The sequence below is a fragment of the Epinephelus fuscoguttatus genome, linkage group LG7 (assembly GCF_011397635.1).
Source record: "Epinephelus fuscoguttatus linkage group LG7, E.fuscoguttatus.final_Chr_v1".
NCBI lineage: Eukaryota > Metazoa > Chordata > Actinopteri > Perciformes > Serranidae > Epinephelus > Epinephelus fuscoguttatus.
In genome coordinates, this window is record NC_064758.1 from 46,946,013 (window position 1) to 46,971,703 (window position 25,691).

Below are 25,691 nucleotides of genomic sequence, written 5' to 3' on the forward strand. Positions count from 1 at the left end.
AGCTGTTGTGTCGTGTTCTTCAGTTTGTTGTATTTCATATCATAGGCCCAAAGATATTGATCCATATCTGATAATGATCAGACTGTGACCCTCTGCCTAACCCTCCCTGTGTCCACAGAGATTCAGTTATTTATTTAATGTTCTGTGTCATCAGACTGTTGTTAATAGAAGTGGGGTTATAGGAGTAACCACTGTGTATGTGAACGTATGAACTGTGATAATCAACATGATCCTCATCCATTACCATCAACCTTACTTCTTCTGATAAGTAACTGATTACAAAGAAATATTGAAAAGTAACTTATTACTTTCAAATGAAGGTGACTAGTAATATGTAATCTATTACATTTTGAGAGTAACTTGCTGAACACTGTTGCTGATCAGCGCTGATAGGACGTTTTACAAACTGTCACTGACACTTACTTTAGTAAAGTATCTGAGTACTTCACCATTGCTAGGGTACATACTGTTGTTGCCATGGTTACCTGAGCGGGCTGTTCTCGCTGACCCCCTCCCTGCTCTCTGCCATCAACTCCAACATGACGTTGAACGAAGCCTTGTCGTTGTAGAAAACGACCACGTCCTCCCCTGCGTTAGTTAACTGCGGACAGATAACGGCATCACGTCAGCTCTCAGACACACAGAGACATTCTGGACATTTGAATGTCTCGTCCCTGTCCTCACCTCGGTCATGATCATATCCTGACACTTCTTGACGTACTTGCCCTCGGCCTTGATGATGGTATGCAGGAAGTTGAGGTACTGGACATGGCGGCCGTGCGTGGCCAGGCAGTGGATGAAGTGCTGCAGGACACTCTCTGAGATCTCACTGCACAGCTGGTAGTTGTTGTTGAAGATGTGCTGCACCGTCTCCGCCTCCAGCAGCTGCAGACAGACGAGGACGAGGACATCATATCATTATTAGTGTGCAATGAATCTTTCAGTCATTCAGTTTGTGAAACGTCAGAAACAGCTCTGACTGATGTGATCATGTGGTCATGATCTCATAACACTGTCGGTTTGACGAAGAGCCTCGGGGGTGGGGCCAAGATTTCAGTCTGATCTGATGAAGTCAGCTGACATCAGAGTCATGACTTCTATCAGCTGATCTCTGCATGTGAAGGCTGATACATTTTAAAAAGCTAACATAAAGCTAACTCATCATCAGACCAGAGCCGAGGTCTTCCACTTCTCCACAACAGCTGTTTACCTGACGCTCGAACGTGATTGGTCAGTATGACTCAGACGACAAACCAAAACCATAAAAACTTCAGATTCTCGGTCATCCAGGTCATGGTGATCTTAAGTGTTATATTATAGCCAGCTGGACCTGTTTGAGATGTTTCATGTCTCATGTCTCACCACCCACTGCAGCACAAGTTGGGAGTCATCAGGACCCAGGTCTGAGTGTGCGGAAGTTCGCTGCATAGATCAGCCTCTCATTGGCTACTCCAACTGGGCCAAAACCTCGCAGAGATCCAGAGCAGACAGAGAGGAAGACACAAAAACCAAACAACATTGTCATTCCTTATGTCAAAGGAGTGTCTGAGAAACTCAGGAGGATCTTCTCAAGGCAACTGAATCGAAAGCAACTGGACTTCGTTTTGTCTTGAAGACGTTTCACCTCTTATCCAAGAGGCTTCATCAGTTCATGCTTGTCTGACTAGGCTGGAACTAGTCTGACAAACTGGTGTGGAAACACCCAGGTATTTAACCTCTGGGGAGGTCTTCACAAGGCCAATGATGTCACTGGTTCGTTAGTGCTACAATGGTGTGTCAACGATGGTCACTGAAACTCCTGCTGCAACGGTGGTCGTTGGAGTCATTAGAGTCACATGAGGCCATTTGTGAACGACCATTGTTTTTAGAGGTTAAGCTGTTAAATCTCCCGGGCAAGGATGAAAGGACAGCATTATAGGTGAAGGATAGGGAGGAGGATCTTCAGCAAACACCACATCCCTGTGCACATCAAACCCAGTCACACACAGACAGAAACTTGTCCACCCTAAGGACAAAACACCCAGACATAAGCAGAGTACTGTAGTGTGAGCAGTTCAGTGCAGCCAGGTGCACAGATCTGTACATGGGTGAAACAAAACAACCGCTCCACAAACACATGGCACAGCACAGGAGAGCCAGCTCCTCAGGTCCAGACTCAGCTGTCCACTTACATCTACAGGAGAAGGGACACTCTCTAGTGGACAGCAATGTGCACATCTTGGCCAGGGAGGAAAGATGGTTTGAAAGATGGGTGAAAGAAGCCATCTACGTCAAACTGGAACGACCATCTTTTAACAGAGGAGGTGGCCTATGACACCACTTATCACCCACCTACACTGCCATCCTTTGACCCCTCCCCAGACGAACTTACACCCATTCACACCTGGACCCATCCAACACTAACAACACACGAGATGTGTGGGTCGGTCAACGACTCACATGTGACCTTAATGACTCTGTCAGGGTTCACACCCACACAGAGTTTAAAGCCTGCGACTCTGCACCAGTCCGTTAGAACTGAAGTCGCATTTCATCACCTACAGATTCTATGGTCACATTCAGATATCTGCTTATAAAGATTCATGTGATCATAAAGACGTTCAGCTTTGTTCTGAAGTTCTGACGAGCAAATGTTTGTTCTTAATCAAATCACTGTAATTAAATTATAAGTCTTTGTTTCTGGTGAACTGTGTTGTTGAAGGTGATGTCTTGATTCGTCAGACAGTCCAAAACTACAAAATACTTAATTAACAATCAGAAGAACAGCACACTAAATAAACTGGAACCACAGTTATACAGCAACCAAAACTAGTCCTCAGTCATTAAAACAGCGGATTCATTTTCAGTCCATTAACAGACTGTTTGTTGTTGACTTGTCAACAACGTCAGATTATCAAATGTTCTGTTAATGTTCCTCTAATGTTAACTTAAGTGTTTCTGAAGCTCAAAATCTCTCAAACTGTGATGAGTCACACTGGAGACAATCCACAATCACGTACGCTCCATCAGAGGAGTTTTGTAACTGTTACATGATGAAATATTCTTTTAAAAAGATGACACGCAGCCTTTTCCCTTGACTCTACAGGGGAAACAGTGACACTATGAATATTAATGCTCTCCAGAGGATGAACCTTTTAGATCTTAATGACTCAGTGATCTTTCCTTCATCAACACCCTCAGATCAGACTTTACATGTTCAGATCCAGGACTCATCCAATCATTAGTCAGCTGTGTTGAACACTGTGACTGTAATGACCCCTGCAGCCTGTAGGGGGCACTGTTGAGCGTTTACATTGTCTGATAACAGACTAAAATCTGTATTGATCCATTATGGAAGCAGCATACCCCAGGGTTGAGGAAGAGGTTGAGGTTCTTGTGCAGCAGCGCCTGGTTCTCCTGGTTTCCCATACAGAACTTCTGTAGGAACAGGTGAGTGTACCTGATAATCTCCTGCATCTTCACATCATTCTGCAGACAAACATAGAGATGAAGAGGTTAACACTGTGGTGGCGAAAAGGCCCAGAAATGTCAGACAGTTAAGGTCAGACTAGAAGCAGAATATGTACCTAGATTTAACAACTGTCAATGGGGCAAGGTAATAAGAGCAGTGTGTTCCAAAACAATTCTCTCTCTCTCTCTCTCTCTCTCTCTCTCTCTCACACACACACACACACACACACACACACACACACACACACACAGAAAGTTAGGTAGGATGTCTGTCAAAAAAGGAATATAGGAATGTTTGGTGAGCTGTTCTGCTGGGCTGCGCTTACAATAAAATACCTGCAAAAGGCTGTGAACTGACCTCATGTCATTGAGTCACTGAGAGGGATCTGTTGGTGTTTTTAGTCCAGCTGAAGTCTTCCCTAACTCAAACTAACAGGCTCAGGACTGATGTCCCAAAGATTCAGTGGCTCAAAACCTGAGCTTCAGTTCCACGTAGCTGTTTTTAACATTCTGGAACAATGCTGCTTTTCTCCAGTCAGCTAGATGAGTTCATTTATTTACTGTATGAGAGGGTCTTAAAGGTTTTTAGAGACAGAAAAATACTGAAACAAAAAGCTTAACTAGGTCCAGCTGACCACTAACCCCAAGTTCAGACTACACGTTATCAGCCTGATACAGTGTCGTCTCAGATCATGAACGACAGCGAGTGTCGTACACGATAATCCATGGTTTCATCTGGTGTAGTGTGTCATGGTAGACGACAACGTTTGGGACGCCTCGTGACGTTCAAACAGAAAGTCTGGCATGTTTGATTTTCTTTTTGTTGTGTTATTTTTAGTTTAATCAAACTCAACACTTCCTGTTTATGTTTCAAATTAAAAGCTGAGAGAATCCCTTCATTTTCTAAAAAGGCTTTTATTGTTAAACATTTGCAGAAACTTCCTGTAGAGGATTCAGTGAGCATTAGTTTACACGTGGTACTTCAAATGTAGCTCCGCCCATCTGGTGACACTTTTTATGTTACTACAGTAACAGTTCAGCTGGAACATGAACAGACACAGTGACTGAGATAATATTAATGATAATAATAATAATAAAAACAGGACAATAATAATTTGATGACATCACACATGTTGTGAACGACGACCCGTGATCAGTCGACCAACATGCAATCTGTCATGTCTGTCGGCCAAATCACGGCACGATTTTATGACTCCACCATCACCTGATGTGTCACAGAGACTGTCAGAATGACAACTGTGGTGTCATCTGAACCCGTCACTACAGCCTGAAACATTCTGTAGACACGACAGTCTGAGACAATAAAGACACCACTGACCTTCATCATTTCCAGGCTCTCAAAGTAAATCAGCCACAGCTCAGTGACTCTGTTAGGACGCTCTTATTTTGACAGTCCCCAGACTCACCTGGTCGTAGGACACCTGCAGAAGGTCCAGCATCACTTTATGAGCTCCCATGTTCTTCAGCAGCCTTTGTTGCTTCTTCCAAACTCCACTGCTGCACATTTTATTCAACCTCTCCAGGATCTGCAGACGACAGAGACAAGATGGCTCTCACTCCTCTGACCAATATGTTTCTGATCAATATGTTTCTGATCTATGTTTCTGATCAACATGTTTTTGATTGACATGTTTCTTATCAACGTGTTTCTGAACGACATGTTGCTACTCAATATGTTTCTGATCAGTATGTTTCTGATCGACATGTTCCTGATCGATGTTTCCGATCGATATGTTTCTGATTGACATGTTTCTGATCTGTGTTTCTGATGGACATGTTTCTGATCGACATGTTTTTGATTGACATGTTTCTGATGGACATGTTTCTGATCGACATGTTTTTGATTGACATGTTTCTGATCGACATGTTTCTGATCAATATGTTTCTGATCGACATGTTTTTGATTGACACGTTTCTTATCAACATGTTTCCGATCGACATGTTTCTGATCAATACGTTTCTGCTTGACATGTTTCTGATCTGTTTTTGATTGACATGTTTCCGATCAATATGTTTCTGATCGACATGTTTCTGATCAATATGTTTCTGATTGACATGTTTCTGATCTGTTTTTGATTGACATGTTTCTGATCGACATGTTTCTGATCAATATGTTTCTGATCGACATGTTTTTGATTGACACGTTTCTTATCAACATGTTTCCGATCGACATGTTTCTGATCAATACGTTTCTGCTTGACATGTTTCTGATCTGTTTTTGATTGACATGTTTCTGATCAATATGTTTCTGATCGACATGTTTCTGATCAATATGTTTCTGATTGACATGTTTCTGATCTGTTTTTGATTGACATGTTTCTGATCAATATGTTTCTGATTGACATGTTTCTGATCAATCTGTTTCTGATCAGTATGTTTCTGACTGACGTGTTTCTGATCAATATGTGTCTGATCGATGTTTCTGATCGACATGTTTCTGATCAATGTTTCTGATCAGTATGTTTCTGATCGACATGTTTCTGATCGAGATGTTTCTGATCAATATGTTTCTGATCGACATGTTTCTGATTGACATGTTCCCGATTGATATGTTTCTGAACGACATGTTTCTGATCGACATGTTTCTGATAGACATGTTTCTGATCAGTATGTTTCTGATAGACATGTTTCTGATCGATATGTTTCTGAACGACATGTTTCTGATCGATATGTTTCTGATCAATATGTTTCCGATCGACATGTTTCTGATGGATATGTTTCTGAACGACATGTTTCTGATCAATATGTTTCTGATAGACATGTTTCTGATCGATATGTTTCTGATTGACATGTTTCTGATCGATATGTTTCTGATCAATATGTTTCCGATCGACATGTTTCTGATGGATATGTTTCTGACTGACATGTTTCTGATCAATATGTTTCTGATCAATGATTCTGATCAGTATGTTTCTGATCGACATGTTTCTGATTGATATGTTTCCGAACGACATGTTTCCGATCGAGATGTTTCTGATCAGTGTTTCTGATAAACATGTTTCTGAACGACATGATTCTGATCCTATGTTTCTGATCAGTATGTTTCTGATTGAACAGTTAATGGAAGCTGCTGTTACTCACAGTGAGGTAAAGTTACCTACTGACTTCTGATCCAGAAAACAAACCGATGAAGAACAGAGAGACTGAAACATGTTCTAGTTGAAGTGATGATAAAAACATATATTTATATGTCTGACAGATAGAAACACAGTCTCCATCCATGTCAGTGAAAACATGGATGCTTCACACACAGAAGATCTATACAATCAGCACAGTTTCAAGATTAGAGTCACCAATTCAGTATCTGACCAAATGTCTCCCCTTCTGTTCCTGAGATATGACGTTAAAACATGATGATGTCACAGTCAAGCTGACCTTTGACCTTTTGACCTTCATTATTTTATCCTGTTAGACATTTGTGTCAAGTTTTGTGAGGTGACACTGACCTTTGACCTTCGACCACAAAATTCTAATCAGTTTATTCTACAGTGGACGTTTGTGCCAAATATTAAGACATTCCCTGATGTGTTTCTGAGATATTGTGACACTGATATATTCTGTGTTTCCCGTTAGTTTTGAAATGATCTTTTCTCAGTCGGATGGATCTGGGGCAGGGTGGGACTTCATGGGTTAGAATCAATCCCATGGCTGCTGCCATGGTGCCACAAGGCCTTTGTATGTGCGGGGTCGACTCTACTAGGTGAGATAGTGGGCGTCATGTTTCCTGTTACTTTTGATGCCACTTTTGACACTGTAAGAATGGTGAGGGTAAGATGGTGACTTGAGGATGAAGTGGTTTGATGCTTGGGCTAAAAACTCACTGAGTATAAAGTTAACAAGTTCAAGCTGTCAGTTTGAAACCATGAGAGAACTTTGATGATCTGGTCATAAGTCTAACAGACAGAAGACGGTAACATGGACGGGATGAAAAAGATAAAATTCCAGCGTGAACGTTTCGTGTGATTCACTGACACAGACTGTGATTAAAAACAGAAACAGTTTGAAAGCTGAACTTAAAGCGATAAAGGAAACATAAGATCATCTGGACTGAGGTAAAGTTGACACATCGAGGCATCAATCAAATGTTTGGAAGCCAAAAAAACACAAACAAACATTTTGGTTGGCTGAACTTTATACTGTAATTTTACAGAAAACATGACCTGCAGATTGTTTCCCTTATTTCTTACAGTGCAGTCATTTTAGGTCACGTCTACAGATGGTTTTGAAAATTATATTTTCCTCCACATGTTGTCTCCTCATCCACACAAAGAGACTTCTGATCACCACAACAGAGTTTATAAAGGTTTCTTTGTTTCTGTGTGGTTGTAAAACAAAACATCATCTGTTTACTTCACATACGCCCACTGGTCCATCCATTCATTCATTCATTCATTCATCCTTCCTCATCCTCTTATCTGGGGTTGGGTGTCTGGGGCAGCAGGTTGAGCAAAGTCCTCCAGACGTCCCTCTCCTCAGCTCCTTCCTCCAGTGAGGGTTGGGACGCAGATGGACCAGCTCAGCTCCCTCTGAACCATGATGGTCCAGCACAGTGCCCATCACTACAGACACCACACCAAACCACCGATCCATCTCACGCTCCAACCTACCCTCACTGTGAACAAGACCCTGAGACACTTGAACTCCTTCTCTTGGGGCAGTAACTCTCTCCCAACCCAGAGGGAACAATCCACTGTTCTCCAGCAGAGAACCATGACCTCAGACTGGGAGGAGCTGACTCTACAAACCACCCCCATGAATATAGCAAACAGGATCGAAGACAGAATCTGTCATGTTGCTTTGTGTAATGAGTTCGCACCAGAAACTAGAACAACAATGACGGACTGTCAGTTTGTTTATGCTCTGTTTGGTCTCATGATGACTTTACATTTGAACTCTGTATTGCTGCACAACTTCCTGGACAAACAGAGGCGTCTGCTGCGCTCAGTGTGATTTGGTCCTTCTCAGTGTCTGAAGTTTAAAGTCTGGCAGATCCAATGGTTTTGGATCGGGACCAGTGGAACCAGCAGATGGTGGGACACTTCCCACAGTGGGACTGTTGTTGATGAGCAGTGGGAGGAAAACTTTCACATGTCCAGAGGATGAGTCATACGTTTAAATATACATTTAAATAAAATTGATTGATTGATTGATGTTTGAGCTCCTTCGTCCGTACATGAAAGACTCAGCAGTGATGAGATCTCCAGCAGGTGTTTGAAAAAGGTCAAAGATTCTGCTTTTATAAAATAGAGTGGGAAAATATCTGTTTTCAAAACTATCTGTAGGTGTGTGGACAGACAGGGTGTCAGGACAGGGAGCTGCTTCAGAGCCAGTATGAACAGGAGGAATGATTAGACACACCTACAACTGTGTCTGTCAACACACAGTGTGAGTGCTGTATAAATCTATAATAATTAAAACCTGTCATTTATTTTTCTCTTTATTTATATTTATGAAATCTGTCTGGTTTTTATCCAGAGTGATTTTTAGGAGGAAATAATTAACCTGATCATTCTGATCAGTGAAACCCATCATTTCTGAAGAGACTAAGACAAAAGCAGCACATCAATGAAGAGACATCACAGCCCCGCCCACACGGATTGACTGACAGGTGATCTGTTGCACCACAGGAACACCAGGATGGAGACGGAGACCAAAACAACCCAGAATCAGTTGATCACTGATCAAAGACAGACTGACGAGTGTGCTCACCTCTTTGACCTTCTGGTAGTTCTCATTTCCTTTCTCCAGCTTGTCCTTCTTGGGCGTGGCGTCCTCTGATGCCCCCTGCAGGATGTAGAGGGTAAGACAGCATATGCAGTTCTCTCTGGGTACGTTACTAACGTTACATTACTTAATCATGTGTTAAACATTATAAACACATATATGTTAATGTGAGTGTTGGGCTGATTGGTCAGATATGAACACATGAAGACATTTAGGTCTCGTGGATCCTCGGGTAGCTCTGTGGACACAAACACTTATCTGACTTCCAGTTTAACTAAACTAACTCTGCAGCACAGAGTTCAGTATGAAGACAAAGACTCCTGCACATCTAAAGCAGCAGAACTTTATTGTCCATAAAAAAACCTGAATATCATGTGCATTAAGGCTGTGCAATTAATCGTCTGGTGATCGCAATTCTGATTTTGAGGTCAAAAGATTTCAAAATTAATAAAATCAAGGGTAAACAATCTTTGGTCACAGACACCTGGAGATGTTATTTATCTTCTGTGGAAGCTGCGCATGTGCAATACCACCCCCTCCCCTCCTCTCCTCTGTTCACTCCATGAGCCAGTCAAGTAGGTGAACTACGAAAATGTGAGGGGCAGGTGATTGCGGAAGATTTCAAAAACAGTGTGCAGAAAATGGCAAAGGGAGAGCGAGAGAGGTTGGTCTGTGTGCGTGTGCGTGTGCGTGTGTGTGTGTGTCTGTTTGTGCGCGCTCGCATTGGGCCCAAACTCTGCCATGCGTGATACAGAGAGCAGAGGAGAACTGTAAATGTGCGACCACGTAGAGACAGAAATGACATGCCGTCGTGTAAACAATATAAATCATCACGTGCGCCACAGAATCGTGATTTCAATTTTGACCAAAATAATCGTGACTATGATTTTTTCCATAATTGAGCAGCCCTAATGTGCATGTAGCCGTGGTGACTTTCAGACTCAGTGATGAAGACAAATGAAATAATATCAGACCAACTTTGGCCTGAACCCAACTGCTGTTTGTTAGGTTGTTGTTTTAATGGTTTGATATGTGAGTGTGTATAAGATGGATGACAATGGTAAAAAAGAGTTGTTACGACACGTTCGGAGGATCGTGCGTCAGTTTCACAGCAGAACAAAACAACAAAGAGACAGGGAGGCGTGACATGCAACAAAAACCCCGAACCAGTTCTGACCCAGGACCGGACAACTGCACCTCAACCATCCAAGACGTCCACAAGCACCACACCAACATCCAGCACAGGAAGTGCAGAAAGACAAATGCAGAGGTTCAGCAGGTAGTTTTAGAGTTTATGTTTAGTGGTTTAGTTTCATTAGTGATATTAATGTTAATAATAATCTACTGAGAAAATGTTTCTGATGCTGGTTTGAGTTGTGACTCTGAGTCAGTTAGCTCGTTAGTGTTTAAACTCTGTTAGTTGTTTGTGAGTTATTTACAGAAGCTTCGAACGTCACTCAGCCGTCAGCATAAAGATGTCACAGCTGTTCATTCTGACAGTGTTAGATAATAACCATAAAGTGTGTGGAAGTGTGACCCTCAACTCATGTTCACTTTTCAGATACTTCAATTCTGTGTCCAATAATTAGCCTCTGGAAACAGATATGACCCCGTCCGTCATATCATCAACTGTTTGATGTCGAGGTGCTCAGGGAGAGTTATTAATTGGATGAATAATTAACTCTGAAACACCAACAGCTGTCAGCAGAAACAAGCCTTCATCAGGACATCAAAAAATATATAATAATATTCTTTAAAACACAATAATCTGATTAGTGAAAAACCTGCCAGGAAATACTGAATTAAAAACAAACCAGAAGCACTTTGTGACTGATCTTTAAAGACAAACAGGAGCTCAAACAGTCACAGGAAAAGATATTAAGATATTTTTTGGGCATTTTTTGCCTTTAATGGACACGACAGTCAAGCATGAAAGGGGGAGAGAGAGAGGGGATGACATGCAGCAAAGGGCCACAGGCTGGACTCGAATCCGGGCCGCTGCGGCAACAGCCCCGTACATGGGGCGCCTGCTCTACCACTAAGCCACCGATGCCCCGTTTTTTTTTTTTGAGAACATTTCAAGCGTTTAAAAAGCAGAACTGAATACAAATGGAGGAACGAGGCTCTAAGTGAGACCACAAACTGTGTCCTAAACGTCAGCCCTGCTGTTTGACACATTGATGAAGGCTTGTAAAGCTTTATTAACTTTAATCATCCTCAGTTTACGTTTAACCTCATCTCCAACAGTTACTTTACCTTTTTCAGTATTAAGGCTGGTTATGAAAGTAAAGCTGACAGTGATGATGTGTTTGTTCCCACCTCTCCTTTCTCCTTCTTGTCTTTCTTTTCTTTCTTCCCATCACCTCCTCCTGAGCCCTTCTTCTCCACCCACAGCTCAGATTTCTCCACCAGCGTTCGCAGTCGATCCAGATCTGCCTTGATCAGCTTGTAGTTCTCCACATCCTGAGCTGAGATCAGCAGCTGGACCTGCAGAGACACAAGGACACATTTAGGAGGATTAACATGAGCGTCCTGGTCAGTTGATCTGTTAGTAATCTTCTTCCACTTCCACTGATTCAGAGTGATTCAGACTCAGTAAAGTAGGGTCAATAATGGACGTAGAATCAATCAACACTGCAGCAGTTTTAGTCACAATGATCCAAATTTAGCTGGAGCTGGGACGAACACTAAACACCTCATCATATGAGAAACTACTGATCATGGCAGCCTAAATCGACTTTGCTTCTTTCCTAAATCAAATAATAACTTGACCAGAACTAAGAACCAGACTCGACACACAGAATCTGAATCTGACTGAATGAAATCCAAACAAAACAAACCTCAGATAAAGGCCGGACTGTCAGGTAGTAAAACAGTTCACAGGGTCTGGTGTAAAGGACAGAAACTCGTCTGTCAAAGCTTCACGAGATGAATCCTGATCCTGGGTTTGTCAGATTTTATTCCCATTTGAGTTCTTCTTCTCACTTCTTCAACGAACTGCTGTTTTATTTGAATGAAAACTCATTTATGGACTGGATCAAGAACCTGTGATGGTGTGTGTGTGTGTGTGTGTGTGTGTGTGTGTGTGTGTGTGTGTGCCGACATTTAGATTCAGACAGTGATGTCAAAGCTCACAGATGACACACTGACAGACGCCTGTTAACTCAACTGTTGATCAAGTCTGCAGGTGAGCACACACAGATCACCTGTAAACCTCCATCCACATCTCACACATGATCCAGTCGTACAAAATCAACGTACAGTCTCACATGAATGCTGCTCACTTCACCTGAGACCTTCTTGATCAGACTTATCATGTGAACAAAGACATATCGCCTGAACAGGGACTTGAACTCTGGACCCTCAGATTAAAAGTCTGATGCTCTACCAACTGAGCTACCCAGGCTTCAGACATACTTCAGATAGCAGCTGATGTGGGTCCAGAGTCCGTTTCATGTTCCTACTGTTCAGTAAACTCCACCTTTAACTCCACCTCTCAGTGTTTTAACAGTTACAGTACAGGAGATGGATCTAATCTTATGTCCTGTTGAGTGTTACAGAACAGTTGTAAAACTACCGCCAACTTCAAATTTGAACTTCTCTAAAAAAGAAGGTAAAGTAAGTGTTTGATTCTGAGGATTTATTTTTCTGGATGGCCCACAGTCCACAGTTTCCTGTCGCTCTGCCCCTACTGTGATCACTGACATACACATCTGTTGGGGTTTTAAATTCTTCCATATCATCACACACAGAGACACATTTATCAAAACCCTCAGATTAATTATTTTAATTAATTAATTAATCAGTCAGAAAATCATACATAATCTTGACATGAAAACGGATCAGCTCTGCAGATGTCACGATGCAGCTGACCCAAGACCTCAGGCACAACGGGGGGACATCTGGATTCACCCAATGAACTGAAGGACTTTATGGACATATTGACAATGTTGACTCAGTGAAACAAGTGTTGAATCAACAGATTACACAAAATCTGTATCACCTGAACAGGGACTTGAACCCTGGATTAAGTCTCTAGGGCTCTACCGACGGACCTACCCGGTGTTCTTCGTTGTAACATCAGGACAACAAAATGTCTCCAACTTTACAAACTATGTGACTGTGAGCTGGGTTGGCCGTTAGTTTAGTGAAGAGGCTGTCAGATAGTTCTCTGCCATCATCAGAACATCACATAAGGAAATATCTCTTGTAATAACCACATCAAGTGTTAATTATAAATAAGTTTTGTTCACGTGTCAATGGACAGTTGTTAGCTAACACTTGCTAAACTGTTAGCATCATTCTTCTTCTGGTGTTTTGGTGAAAACGCTTCAGGTCCAGGGTCCAGAGGACCTCTGGTAGAGCTTCAATCAGTGAGTACAACACTGAGCTCTGCAGACACCATACACACCAGACTCATCACCTTGACCGTCACATCCAAAGTCTGATGTGACAAAACAGTCAGACAGTACCAAAACTGAGACACTCAGTGTGTCTCCAGTTACAGTGAAGTGGAGCTACAGTCCCAGCTGGGCGAGGGCATTTAACTGGCCTATCAATCAATTTCAATCAATCAGTTTTATTTATACAGCCCAATATCACAAATCACAATTTGCCTCACAGGGCTTTACAGCATACGACATCCCTCTGTCCTTATGACCCTCACAGCTGATCAGGAAAAACTCCCCAAAAAACCCTTTAACAGGGAAAAAAAACGGGAGAAACCTCAGGAAGAGCAACTGAGGAGGGATCCCTCTTCCAGGACGGACAGACGTGCAATAGATGTCATACAGAACAGATCAGCATGATAAATTAACAGTAATCCACATGACACAATGAGACAGAGAGAGAGAGAGAGAGAGAGAGAGAGACAGAGAGAGAGACAGAGAGAGAGAGAGAGAGAGAGAGAGAGAGAGAGTGACAGTCTCACTTGTTATTACTTATTATTACTATTATTTACTACTACTTTTACTACTAATACTATTACTATTATTGTTGTTATACTATTTATTTTATTTTTATTTTATTAGTTCTGGCTACTGTGGTACAATATGTTGAAAGTATGTATTAATATCTGACAGTATACATGTGTGACAATCAGTCAGAAGATTCTGTGGAAAGTGAAGTGACGTCACTTGAAATCAGGCCAGTTTATGATTCTCACCGCTTCTGCCATTCTGTTTCCTGCTTCAGCTTTTGTGTCTAAGCACTTTGACTTGGATTATGGTTGTGTGTGTGTGTGTGTGTGTGTGTGTGTGTGTGTGTGTGTGTGTGTGGGTGTGTACCTGTTTGAAGGTGTGCAGCACTTCCTGTCTCTGGCTGAAGTGTCTGAAGAGCAGCTGCAGAGCTCCAGACACCAGAGGAGGGTAGTCGTGCATCGTGAGGTGGATCAACACTCGCAGGAACATCCGACCGCCTTCATCGTCCACCTCCAGGATACTGTTCCCCTTACTGTACAGACATACACACACACACACACACACACACACACACACACACACACACACGGACACATTATGTTTATGCAACAGTTAGTTCAGACTGAGTGATCTGATTGGACAGGAGACATTCAGTGAGTGCTGATATACATACACATGTATCTGGCACATTAAGAGTGTCATGTGACTTAAATACTGAATGGTCAGAAAACGACGAAGGGATGGAGCCTGAATACTTGACTGTAAATCTGCAGGTGTGATCTTGTGACATCAGGTGACGACGCAGCATGCTGATGAAGCTGTTAACTCATCATCATCATCATCATCATCACACGTGCTCCACCACAGAGACTGTCAGACTGGTGTCACACAGATGACGCTACATGACACACAGCAGCTGCTCTGTGGTGACGTGTCAACCTACACAGATGTTACTTAATGTGCAGGAATGTTTGTGTGTTGCTTAGCAACAGTCCAGTCCACTTGCAGAACTATTTGTGTGGGCGGAGCCAAATAAATCATTAAATAAACAAACAATCAGAAGCTGTTGTCACTTTTTACTGTTGATAAATGAAGCCTGTAGAGCTGTGGTATAACAGTGACATCACACTGGAGGCGGAGCTGCTGGACTGAAGATCAGGCCTGACGATCTTCATCACTCGGTCTGTGGCCTTGTGTCTACGACTGAATCACAGCTATGATGACATACAAGACGACAGCGCCACCTCCAGGGTGATGATTAAATATCTGCTTCTTAAAATCAGTTCATGTTCAACAGTGACTCAGTTTGTAATGAATGAATGAATCCGTCAGTGTCACGTCTGTGTGCAGCGTCACCACGTACCCGACTCCAAACATGGCCTCCGCCTGCTCCCCGATGTGCTGCAGGTTGATGGTGGCTGAAGAGGGACAAACACACAGAGGGTTAATAAACAACAGGACTGCATTCATTCACACACACACACACACACACACACAGAGGTGTGTATGAGTTGAAATGATTCATGTCAACAGACATGAAACAGAGACACATGGTGTGAACACTGCCTCCACGTTTAATCTCTCTAACATAAGTGTTTCTACCTGTGGTTTCCATGGTGACGGGGACATCTGACAGCGTTGGGAGGAGCAACAACACAAACACTTACTAAACACTGCAGGATGTGTGTTACAGTAGATCACACACACGTAGATGTTTTTAAAAGTCATATCTAAATAAATAGTTTATTTTTCTTTTTTCAAATCAGTTTTCATCAGAGACAGTGAGAGCAGCACAGACTGGTTGTTATACTCTGGTCGTATGTGTGTGTGTGTGTGTGTGTGTGTGTGTGTGTGTGTGTACCTGCGTGCTCCATGTTGGTGGTGGCGTCAGCGTCGGCCATGGGATACACATCCACAAACTCCTTCTTAAAGACGGACAGCAGGAAGGAGAGGCGGTAATCCAAACGGACGTTCAGGATGAACTGATGAAGAGGAGGAGGAGGAGGAGGAGGACAAGACGGAGGGTCACAGCTCAACAACACATTTTAACATCAACTAAACACAGGATCGACTGTGGAGACATCACTAAACCAGCACAAACCCTCCTCTGATGGTGCGACTCAGAGCAACAGGAAGTCAGCCTGTGTTTAACGCCAATCAGTGACTGAACTGTGAACTACGACCTCTGGGAAGATCAAACGATGACACGAGACCCAAGAAGATTTTTCAGTGCCCGTTACTGACAAAAGAGACGGTTTGAACCAAAGACAAAAAAAAAATCTGTCTACAAAACAGATTTCAGTCTTTAATTCAGACCCAAACACAATCTGTGGATTTTATAATTGTTCTCAGTGTTTGACCCAAAATGAGAATCTGGTTCTTCTCTGCTCTTTGACATGAAGACGTCGTGTGTTCACACTGAATCTCACGGGTTCATATCATCAGTGATTCAAGGTGATATATCAAAGTTTAGTTCTCTCAGTATGAAGTTATGTTCAGTGTCTGAATCACAGACTCTGTCCTCAGGATGAAACAGGAAGTTCTTGGAAGTTTTATTTTGAAGTGTCCTGTAGCGTTGTCAGCAGCGTAGCTTTATTTAATAATAAGTCAGCTGGTTGATCACTTTCAGTATTTAATTAGTTTCATATAATCAATATACAGTCACTGTCCACTTTATTAGGAACCTCTGTACAGTGAAATGTTTTGTGGCTAACAGACAGTAGAGGTGGCAGAATATCACTTCACTATGATCTTAAATAAACTCGTCTCTGACAGACTGGATTATCAGATACCTGTAATATCTCCAGGATCTTCAGCTTGGTGTCCATCACCGTCAGGTCCATCTTATCAATACTGTCTTTACTGCCTCTCTGCGGGTCGAGCACGAGTCCCGCTGCCGCCCCTCGGGCTCCTCCACCTCCAAATATGGACTGCTTCCTGTTGAGGACCATGGTGGACATCATCTGACCCATCCCGTGGATGGAGCGCTTCACATTCTTCCCTTCAGACGGAGAACAGAGGAGCAAAGGTCTATGTTATTAACCTGACACAGATCAGACACTGAGGCAACATCATCATCATCATCATCATCTGACGTCACGTGAAGATTCTCAGTCATCAGACACGTACGGTGACAAACTGAAGCAAACGCAGAGTGAGCTTCAGTTTGCTTCACATGTGCTGACCTAAGGAGATCCCACAGAGGTATGACCGCTTTATCATCATCCTCCTGCCATCACCTCTCAGGTGCTTTCACATTAATTCATTTCAATAATCTGACTTTAACGACTCACACAAGCTGTCTCCTGACATGACGTCATCAGACCTTACCTGCTTTTTTAACCTCCTAAGCTTCCTACGCCTGCCAGCTGTCCCTTTCATGCAGACATAAATTCAGCACCTGAAAGTGAGATGACTCCCCCTCTCTGAGATCGTACCTTTCATACAGAATGGTGAGGTGGAATAACGTGACTTTCTCACATTGAACAGGTGGTGTGACGACGCTCCAGTAATAAACCTGACTTACTGATCAACAGAAACAGAGAAAATTATAAATAACAGAATGTAAATCATAAATCTGACATGAACCAAAGTACAGGTGATGACACAGAGCAGGAGAGCTACTGAGCAGAAGTCTGACCTGCTGAAGTTCAGCAGAGGAGCCAGAAAAGCAAAACATAACATCCTTATAAAAAAACACTGAGCTCTGTCAAAGTAAGACAGTGTTTTATCAGACAGAAAGTTCAGCTTTTAGCAACTCATTTAAAGTTTTCTAATCAGACCCCGTTTGGAAGTTTTCATCAGATGAGTTTTTACTGACTCCAGTGACAGTAAAGAAAAAATATCTTTCAGCCAGTGAAGCTTTAAACATGAGACAAACCAGCAGTCGTCAGCACTGATCAACAGTGTGAGAATAAACCAGACCTGTGTTTGCTGGTTTAGGCAAACAGGAGCCGGAGCAGAGACAGTACCTGATCCATCATCATGGAATAACATCCCCGCGTATCCAGGGTTGGGTCTGCAGTCAATGATTCCCAGCAGGGTCCTGGTGAGTCGGAGCAACTCAAAGAAACTGTAGAAACCAAAGTAAATCAAATGTCTGGCCAAACTCACCACCTGAGGACAGAGACGACAGAGAGGACACAAAGGACGTGATCATAGGACTGAAGGACTGAGACAGCTTTACATTAGGACAGGAAGTAAAGGGACCAACCTCATAGGTGAGCTTATTTTTTTCCTCATTGTGGAACGGCAGCTCGTCGTTCAGGACATTGTTGAGATATTCCTCCATGAATGCCATCGTGTTGGAGAAACGGTTCTTCTTGTTGTCTCTGCTGTCGTCCATGTTGGAGTCGTAACTGAGGATCACACACATCACAACACATTAACTACAGTAAGTAAGAGCCAGCTGCAAACTTAGTCGACTCTGTAATTCAAGAACGTTTGATCTGGTTGAACCTTTTATTCTGTGATTAATGGAGCATCTCCCTGCACATCACAGATTCTCTACACCAACCTTCATCATGTTTCTGCAGACAGGATTATTAACCAACAAACTTCTGCCAGGAGAAAAAAAGAATACACCACACTGATGAGGTAATGTCTGGGTCGTCTAGGCTTTAATGAAGTCCGTCTTCTGGAGGAACCAATCAACTGAAGTGACCTGAACTGTGAAAACTATAAAATGTATGTCAGCCAACACTTTCCCCTGGACTGGACAAGGGTAGACCTGATTTGGGTGTCCTTATAAACCAGGCCTCAAAGACTTGTTGCTGAGGGCTGCACATATTCACATGTCATTCATGACCAGAAGCAGACTGTGGACCTCCTGCAGAGCACTACTGATAATATTATCACCTGAACAGGGACTTGAACCCTCTAGAGTGAATACATGCAGCTGTGCATATTCAGATCAACCAGCCCTAACATGCTGTTTATTACGTCAAAATATAGAAGAGTGAAACACAGCTTGTGTCAGGACTCTTACAGAGTTTCCTCTGGTGGCAGACCTGTTGAACTTTGTGAACACAGCCTCCATCTTTCATTCCTTGAACCACCTTCTTAGAAATATGATGTGTATCATGATTCTTACACGTATCCAAAAACTTTCAATCCAACTGGGCATCTGTGGGACATAGCAGCGCTGAGGCTGTGTTCCAAAATGTTTAAAAGTGGCTAACAAAGGCTAACCTGGTTATAACTGGTACTGCTAACAACATCTTGATTTTCCATCTTGTTGTGATAGGACTCAGGTGTGACGTCATTCCCAGCTCTGACCTCCCAGGTCAATGGAACAAAGCATTTCTCCTTCCCACCAGAAATATGAGCTTTTCTTCTGGGCATGAATCTCTACCCCTGCAAACTGTTGGCTGGTTGGTTTGTACACAATGTATCTATGACAACAGAGCTGACCGTCAACAGGCAAGTGGCCGGGTGTCAGATATGCAGACTTCCAGGAAATATTTCTCAAAATTATCACTGTGGACCTCCTAAAGACCTCCATGATCTTATCCACGATCTTATCCATGATCATATCCACGAGATAACCTTGAGGAAATCTAAACGAAAGCGTCCCAGTGACAGAGTTTTGGATGTAACGCAAATGTTCCAGGGAAGTCTCCAAGTGTCCAAATCAACAATATACACAAGACACAAGCAGACTTCCTGCAGACCTCCATGAATGATGACAATAGTGATCATCACAGACACATCAGAAAACAAATTTATCACCTGAACAAGGACCCTGGACCCTCAGATTTAAAGTCTGACGTTATACTGACTGAGCTAGCCAGGCTTCAAGAAGAGTATCATAGGGAGGAGACCGTCACCCAAAATGATTTAAGCCATGAAAACCATGAAACTTTTGTCCATTACCGCCTCCTTCTGGACTGGAGGAGCACAGACCCTGATTTACATGCAGACTGTAGGATGGGTTGTATCAGATTTCTGATCTGACCAACAAAGACACATAAATGTGGCTGATACACAACTCATTTATGACCATGAGAAAACTGAGGACCTCCTGTAGACAAACTCTAACTGCATCACTCTCGGGAGAAAACCACTCACTTTTCATATTGAACAAATCCATCATGTAAACAACAGAGCAGATGCAGACACACCTGGCTTTTAAAGGGATTTGGAGAAGACACTCTGATTGGGTGAATTCATGTTACACCCAAAACACTGCTGTGAATACAAACCCTTTGGGCCTTACTTTGCTCCCAGCTTATGTGTCATTTAACTAGTAAAAGTGGAGTTGAACACTCCCTGCATGCAGCTGCTCCATGCTCTGTGGACCATGAGCTATACATTGTTTAAACTGAGTCCTGGATGTGTTCAGACCTGCACCAACACACAACTCATTAAGGACCACATGCAGACTGTGGACCTCCATGAATAACGACAACAGTGATCATCTCAGACTCTTCACACAGCAGACTTATAGCCTGAGCAGAGACTTCAACCCTGGACCCCTGGAATGTTGCTGACCCTGATTTACATGCAGACTGGTAAAAACCAAGTAAGGATGCAATCAGACATCTGATGTGCCATAAACAGGGCCTCAAAGACTTGACATAACAAATTGCAATCTGCTTAGAAAGTGCTGAGGGTGCATGAATGCACAGCTCCTTCATGCCACAAGCAGACTGTGGACTTCCTGCAGACCTCCATGAATAGTGACCATGAGGGGCATCAAACATGTCCCACAATAAAACTTGAACCCTGGACCCTCAGATCAAAAGTCTTATGCTCTACTGACTAAACTACCCAGGCTTCATGGAATTAATCAATCAATCAATTTTATTTATAAAGCCCAATATCACAAATCACAATTTGCCTCACAGGGCTTTACAGCATACGACATCCCTCTGTCCTTATGACCCTCACAGCTGATCAGGAAAAACTCCCCAAAAAACCCTTTAACGGGGAAAAAACGGTAGAAACCTCAGGAAGAGCAACTGAGGAGGGATCCCTCTTCCAGGACGGACAGACGTGCAATAGATGTCGTACAGAACAGATCAGCATAACAAATTAACAGTAATCCATATGACACAATGAGACAGAGAGAGAGAGAGAGAGAGAGAGAGAGAGAGAGAGAGAGAGAGAGATGCAGGTAATGACAGTAGCTTACAACAACATTATTGAAAGTAATAATATTATAGTTATAGTTCTGGTTACTGCGGTACAATATGTTGAAAGTATGTATTAATACCTGGCAGTATACATGTGTGACAATAATCATATGTGTATAATAACAGTAGAAGTATGACTAATGACTAATGATGGCAGCAGCAGCAGCAGCAGGAGGCATCTGGCAGGACCACGGCAGCAGCACAACCACACACGTCACGCTGTCCAGGCACCGCTGTGATATGAGTTAATCTGAGAGACAGTGGAGCACAAAGGCTCCGGAAGCTGTCCTCTGGAGGACTTCAGGAAAACCATAAAACTTCAGTCCATCACCACCTCCTTGTGATTTGCATGTAGACACATATTCCAGTTTACATGCAACTATGCATATTCAGATTAACGAGCCCTAACATGCTGTTTATTACGTCAAAATATGGGGCCTCTTTGTCACATTCTTCAGGTCATTCCTGAGCAGTTTGTATGTTGTGACATGGTTCATTGTCCCACTGGGGAGAGTCTGTCTGTGCGTCTGTCTCTGTGGACGCCCTCAGGTACCAGTCTGATCAGTGTTGTCAAGGTAATCAGTGTTGTTTTCTTCATCTATCAGCGGTTTTAATAGCTGACTGGTGTCTGTGACTGAGTTCAAATGCCCTGCCCTAATTCACAGGACTCAAAGACCCAAAGACAGGTTGCATCAGATTTCTGATCTGACCAACAGAGACACATAAACATGGCTGATACACAACTCATGACTCAAAAAGACTGAGGAGCTCCTGTAGACAAACTCTAACTCATCACTCTCAGCAGAACTTCTCATGTTTGCCAAACCCGTCAAGTAAACAACAGAGCAGGTGCAGACACACCTGGCTTTTAAAGGGATTTGGAGAAGACACTCTGATTGGATGAATTCATGTTACACCCAAAACACTGCTGTGAATACAAATGTTTTGCTGCCTTGGGCCTTACTCAGTGTGGTGAACTAGTAAAAGTGGAGTTGAACACTCCCTGCATGCAGCTGCTCCATGCTCTGTGGACCATGAGCTATACATTGTTTAAACTGAGTCCTGGATGTGTTCAGACCTGCACCAACACACAACTCATTTAGGACCACATGCAGACTGTGGACCTCCATGAATAACGACAACAGTGATCATTTCAGACTCTTCACACAGCAGACTTATAGCCTGGGCAGAGACTTCAACCCTGGACCCCCAGACTGAGGGCCTGGGGCTCTGCCGACTCAGTCCTCTGCAGGAGGGCAGACCTTGAATTGTATGTGCCCTGTCAAGCCAAGATAGGTTGCAAACTGATTTCTGACCTTGCAAAAAGAGGAACTTATACTGTGTGTGGATACATGTCAATGACAGTGTCCTTCTAAATTGGGCTTCGAAGACTTTTGGATGTAACAGGCACACTGCAGAGAAGTCAGAAAGTGCAGCAGCCGGCCAAAATTCACCTCTCATTCATAACCAGAAGCAGACTGTGGACCTCCTGCAGAGCTACTTGAATGACAGTGAGTACTGCAGATGATTTTATCGCCTGAACAGTCTCAAAGACCTTTGGACTTGCACTACAGGCATGTTCCCACTGGAAGTCTGAAGCTTGGTCAAACGGCAAACCCAATCACAGCCTCATGCAGACTGTGGACATCCTGCAGATTAATACTCCTGTGAAGCCTGGGCAGCTCAGTCAATACAGCATCAGACTTTTAATCTGAGCATCCAGGGCTCAAGTCCCTGATTACAGGACATGTGTGGAGCTGACTGTTGTTATCAATCATGAAGCTCTGCAGGACGTCCACAGTCTGCTCCTGGTCATTAATGACATGTGAATATGTGCAGTTCTCGGCATCTGTTACATCCACAACTCTTTGTGACCTGTTTATGAGGACGCTGTCATTCAGAGTCGTCTTCTTGTTTTCAAACTAAATTACAGTCGAAGTCTGTCCAGAAACTCCAGTTCAGGCAGGATAAAAACAAACTTCAACAATACCCAGAATGCACTGCTGCAGTATTAAAATCTACCAACTCTTTGATGGTGATGGACGTGGGGATCTCGGTCCAGAGGCGGGCGAACTTCACAGGTGTGACCAGCTCCTGAGGGTCTCGGTCTACGTGTGCGTGGAGCATGAGGCGGCAGAAGGACGCCCGCAGGTCAAAGGGCAGCGTTTCGTCCATCATACACAGGAAGATCAGCTCCACGTCCAGCTGCTTGGAGATCTCGTCTATGGCCAGATACTGACGGTCCAGACACATCCGGGCAAACAGCTTCAGCTGGTACCTGAGGGCGTCCACACAGACAGACAGACAAGACAGACAGACAGACAGATGGATGGACAGACAGGCAGACAGACAGACAGACAGACAGATGGATGGACAGACAGACGGACAGACAAACAGACAGATGGATGGATAGACAGGCAGACGGACAGACAGACAGACAGACGGACGGATTGACAGATTCTGTGAGCTGTGATTTCTTCTGTTGGAGTTAATTTACAATAAACTGAAAGTTAACAGTTTCATGTTCATGACATCATCTCCGGACAGCAGCTGTGCGTCCACCTGTAGTAGGTGAGGACGTTCTCATCGTGAGCGTTTCCTTGTCTGGCCTCCTGAGCCAGCTGTCTGATGCTCTTCTCCTGTCTCTCATTGGTCTTATCTGTCCACACCAGCCACACCTGCAGCGAGAGACGAGGACAAAATCAAACTGATGAGACAGAGACGACCACCTGCAGCTTCATGTGGTGAAGGTGAAGACACTGTCTTTGTCCTCACGTCTCTCTGAGGTGAAGGTGAGGTCTGTGAATCTGTCTGAGGTCAACTCCTCGTCCCACCTTCGGCTGCTGTGTTTCACCCTGCATGTTAACTGTACTGAGTGTGTGCATCAGGTGCTTCCCCAACAGCAAACCGTGGATGACAAGGCATGTCAAACATCTGCTGCAGGGAAGAATTACAGCCTTCAGGTCTGGCAACAGGGACCTGTACAGTGCTGCCAGGTCCAACCTGAAGAGAGGCATCAAAGCAGCCGAGGAGGACTACAGAGAGGGAAACCCACAGAAGGCATGGCAAGGTATTCAGGTATTCACACATTACATCAGTGCTTAAATCACTGCACTGGCTTCCTGTGTGTCAAAGGATAGACTTTAAAATCTTGTTACTTGTCTATAAATCACTAAATGGTCTCGGGCCTAAATACATCTCTGATATACTTGTACGTTATGAAGCATCCAGACCCCTCAGATCATCTGGAACAGGTTTACTCAGTGTTCCCAGGATCAAAACCAAACAAGGTGAAGCAGCCTTTAGTGTCTATGCTCCCCGCCTGTGGAACAAACTTCCAGAATATCTGAGGTCGGCTGAAACTGTCAGCTCATTTAAATCAGGGCTTAAAACATTACTATTTACTGCAGCTTACCAGTGAACTAGATATGTAACTTATTGTTAGGATAATCTGTAGCTATTGTTTTTATATTTGTCTGCTGTTGCTTTTGCTTTATGTTTGCTTTTTAAATGCATTTTCTGCACTGTTTTTCTTGCTTTTAGCTTTTGTTTTTAATGATCTATTGTTCCTTTAATGTTTTATCTTAACGTATTTCCCCTGTAAAGCACATTGAATTGCCTTGTGTATGAATGGTGCTATATAAATAAAATTGCCTTGCCTTGCCTTGCCTTACCTGATCTAATACAAATACAGCAAAGACACCTCCACCACCTCCAGTGACTCTCTGGCAGAGAAACTGAATCACTTCTTTGCCTGCTTCGAGGTGACTGATACAGCCACTGGGAACCTGCTGCCTCCAGCCTCAGACAGCCTGGTGCTTACTGTGAGCACAGAGGACGTCAGGAGGGTGCTCTGAGGTGTTAACTCCAGCAGAGCTGCTGGTCCTGATGGCAGCCCGGGGAGGGCACTTAGAGACTGCGCTGACCAGCTGGCAGAGGTATTCAGCAAAATCTTTAACCCCTGTCTGTCTGTACATGCACTGTCCCCAAATGCTTTCAATCTGCCACTTTAGTTCCTGTCCCCAAGAAATAATCCATCAACAGCCTCAGTGACTTCAGACCAGTAGCTCTCTCAGCCCAGAACATCATTGGTACACAGTTACAGCACTTGAGGACTTGTACAAAAGCAGCTGTCTCCGCAGGGCCACAAACATAATTAAGGACTCTTCCCACCCAGGACACCAACACGTCACGCTGCTGCCCTCTGGAAGGTGATACAGGTCTATGATAGGCTTGTGCCGATTTCCGGTTTAACCGGTTCGGTCCGGTTTAAGAGCTCCACCCGGTTTAAAGCCATATTTGGTAATCCTGTTCAGAAACACTTTTTGTTATACTGGGTGAAATGGTCCTTTATTCTGAGAGTAGTCAATACATAATGTGTTCAGAAAAGGAATGAAAAAAATCCGATCTCTGTGGCAGCTGCAGGCCTGTAAAAACTCTG

The 25,691-nt window shown here is 43.4% G+C and overlaps 1 protein-coding gene and 1 non-coding gene across 4 annotated transcripts in view; both read right to left on the reverse strand.

The window, feature by feature from the left end:
- Positions 1 to 25,691, reverse strand: part of itpr3 (inositol 1,4,5-trisphosphate receptor, type 3) — a 110,656-nt gene that overhangs the window by 35,991 nt on the left and 48,974 nt on the right. For all 3 annotated transcript variants that reach the window (XM_049582438.1, XM_049582439.1, XM_049582437.1), the window contains exons 19-32: positions 23,813 to 23,928; positions 23,277 to 23,528; positions 18,328 to 18,472; positions 18,086 to 18,230; positions 16,907 to 17,115; positions 15,976 to 16,096; positions 15,478 to 15,532; positions 14,481 to 14,646; positions 11,515 to 11,682; positions 9,181 to 9,255; positions 4,878 to 4,997; positions 3,346 to 3,468; positions 685 to 885; positions 486 to 601 (exon numbers count right to left, since the gene is read on the reverse strand). In XM_049582438.1, coding sequence (XP_049438395.1) covers positions 486 to 601; positions 685 to 885; positions 3,346 to 3,468; positions 4,878 to 4,997; positions 9,181 to 9,255; positions 11,515 to 11,682; positions 14,481 to 14,646; positions 15,478 to 15,532; positions 15,976 to 16,096; positions 16,907 to 17,115; positions 18,086 to 18,230; positions 18,328 to 18,472; positions 23,277 to 23,528; positions 23,813 to 23,928 — 2,012 coding nt within the window. The remainder of the gene's footprint in view (positions 1 to 485; positions 602 to 684; positions 886 to 3,345; positions 3,469 to 4,877; positions 4,998 to 9,180; positions 9,256 to 11,514; positions 11,683 to 14,480; positions 14,647 to 15,477; positions 15,533 to 15,975; positions 16,097 to 16,906; positions 17,116 to 18,085; positions 18,231 to 18,327; positions 18,473 to 23,276; positions 23,529 to 23,812; positions 23,929 to 25,691) is intronic.
- On the reverse strand, positions 12,529 to 12,601 carry trnak-uuu (transfer RNA lysine (anticodon UUU)). The gene has a single exon. It is a non-coding gene; the product is annotated as a tRNA-Lys (tRNA).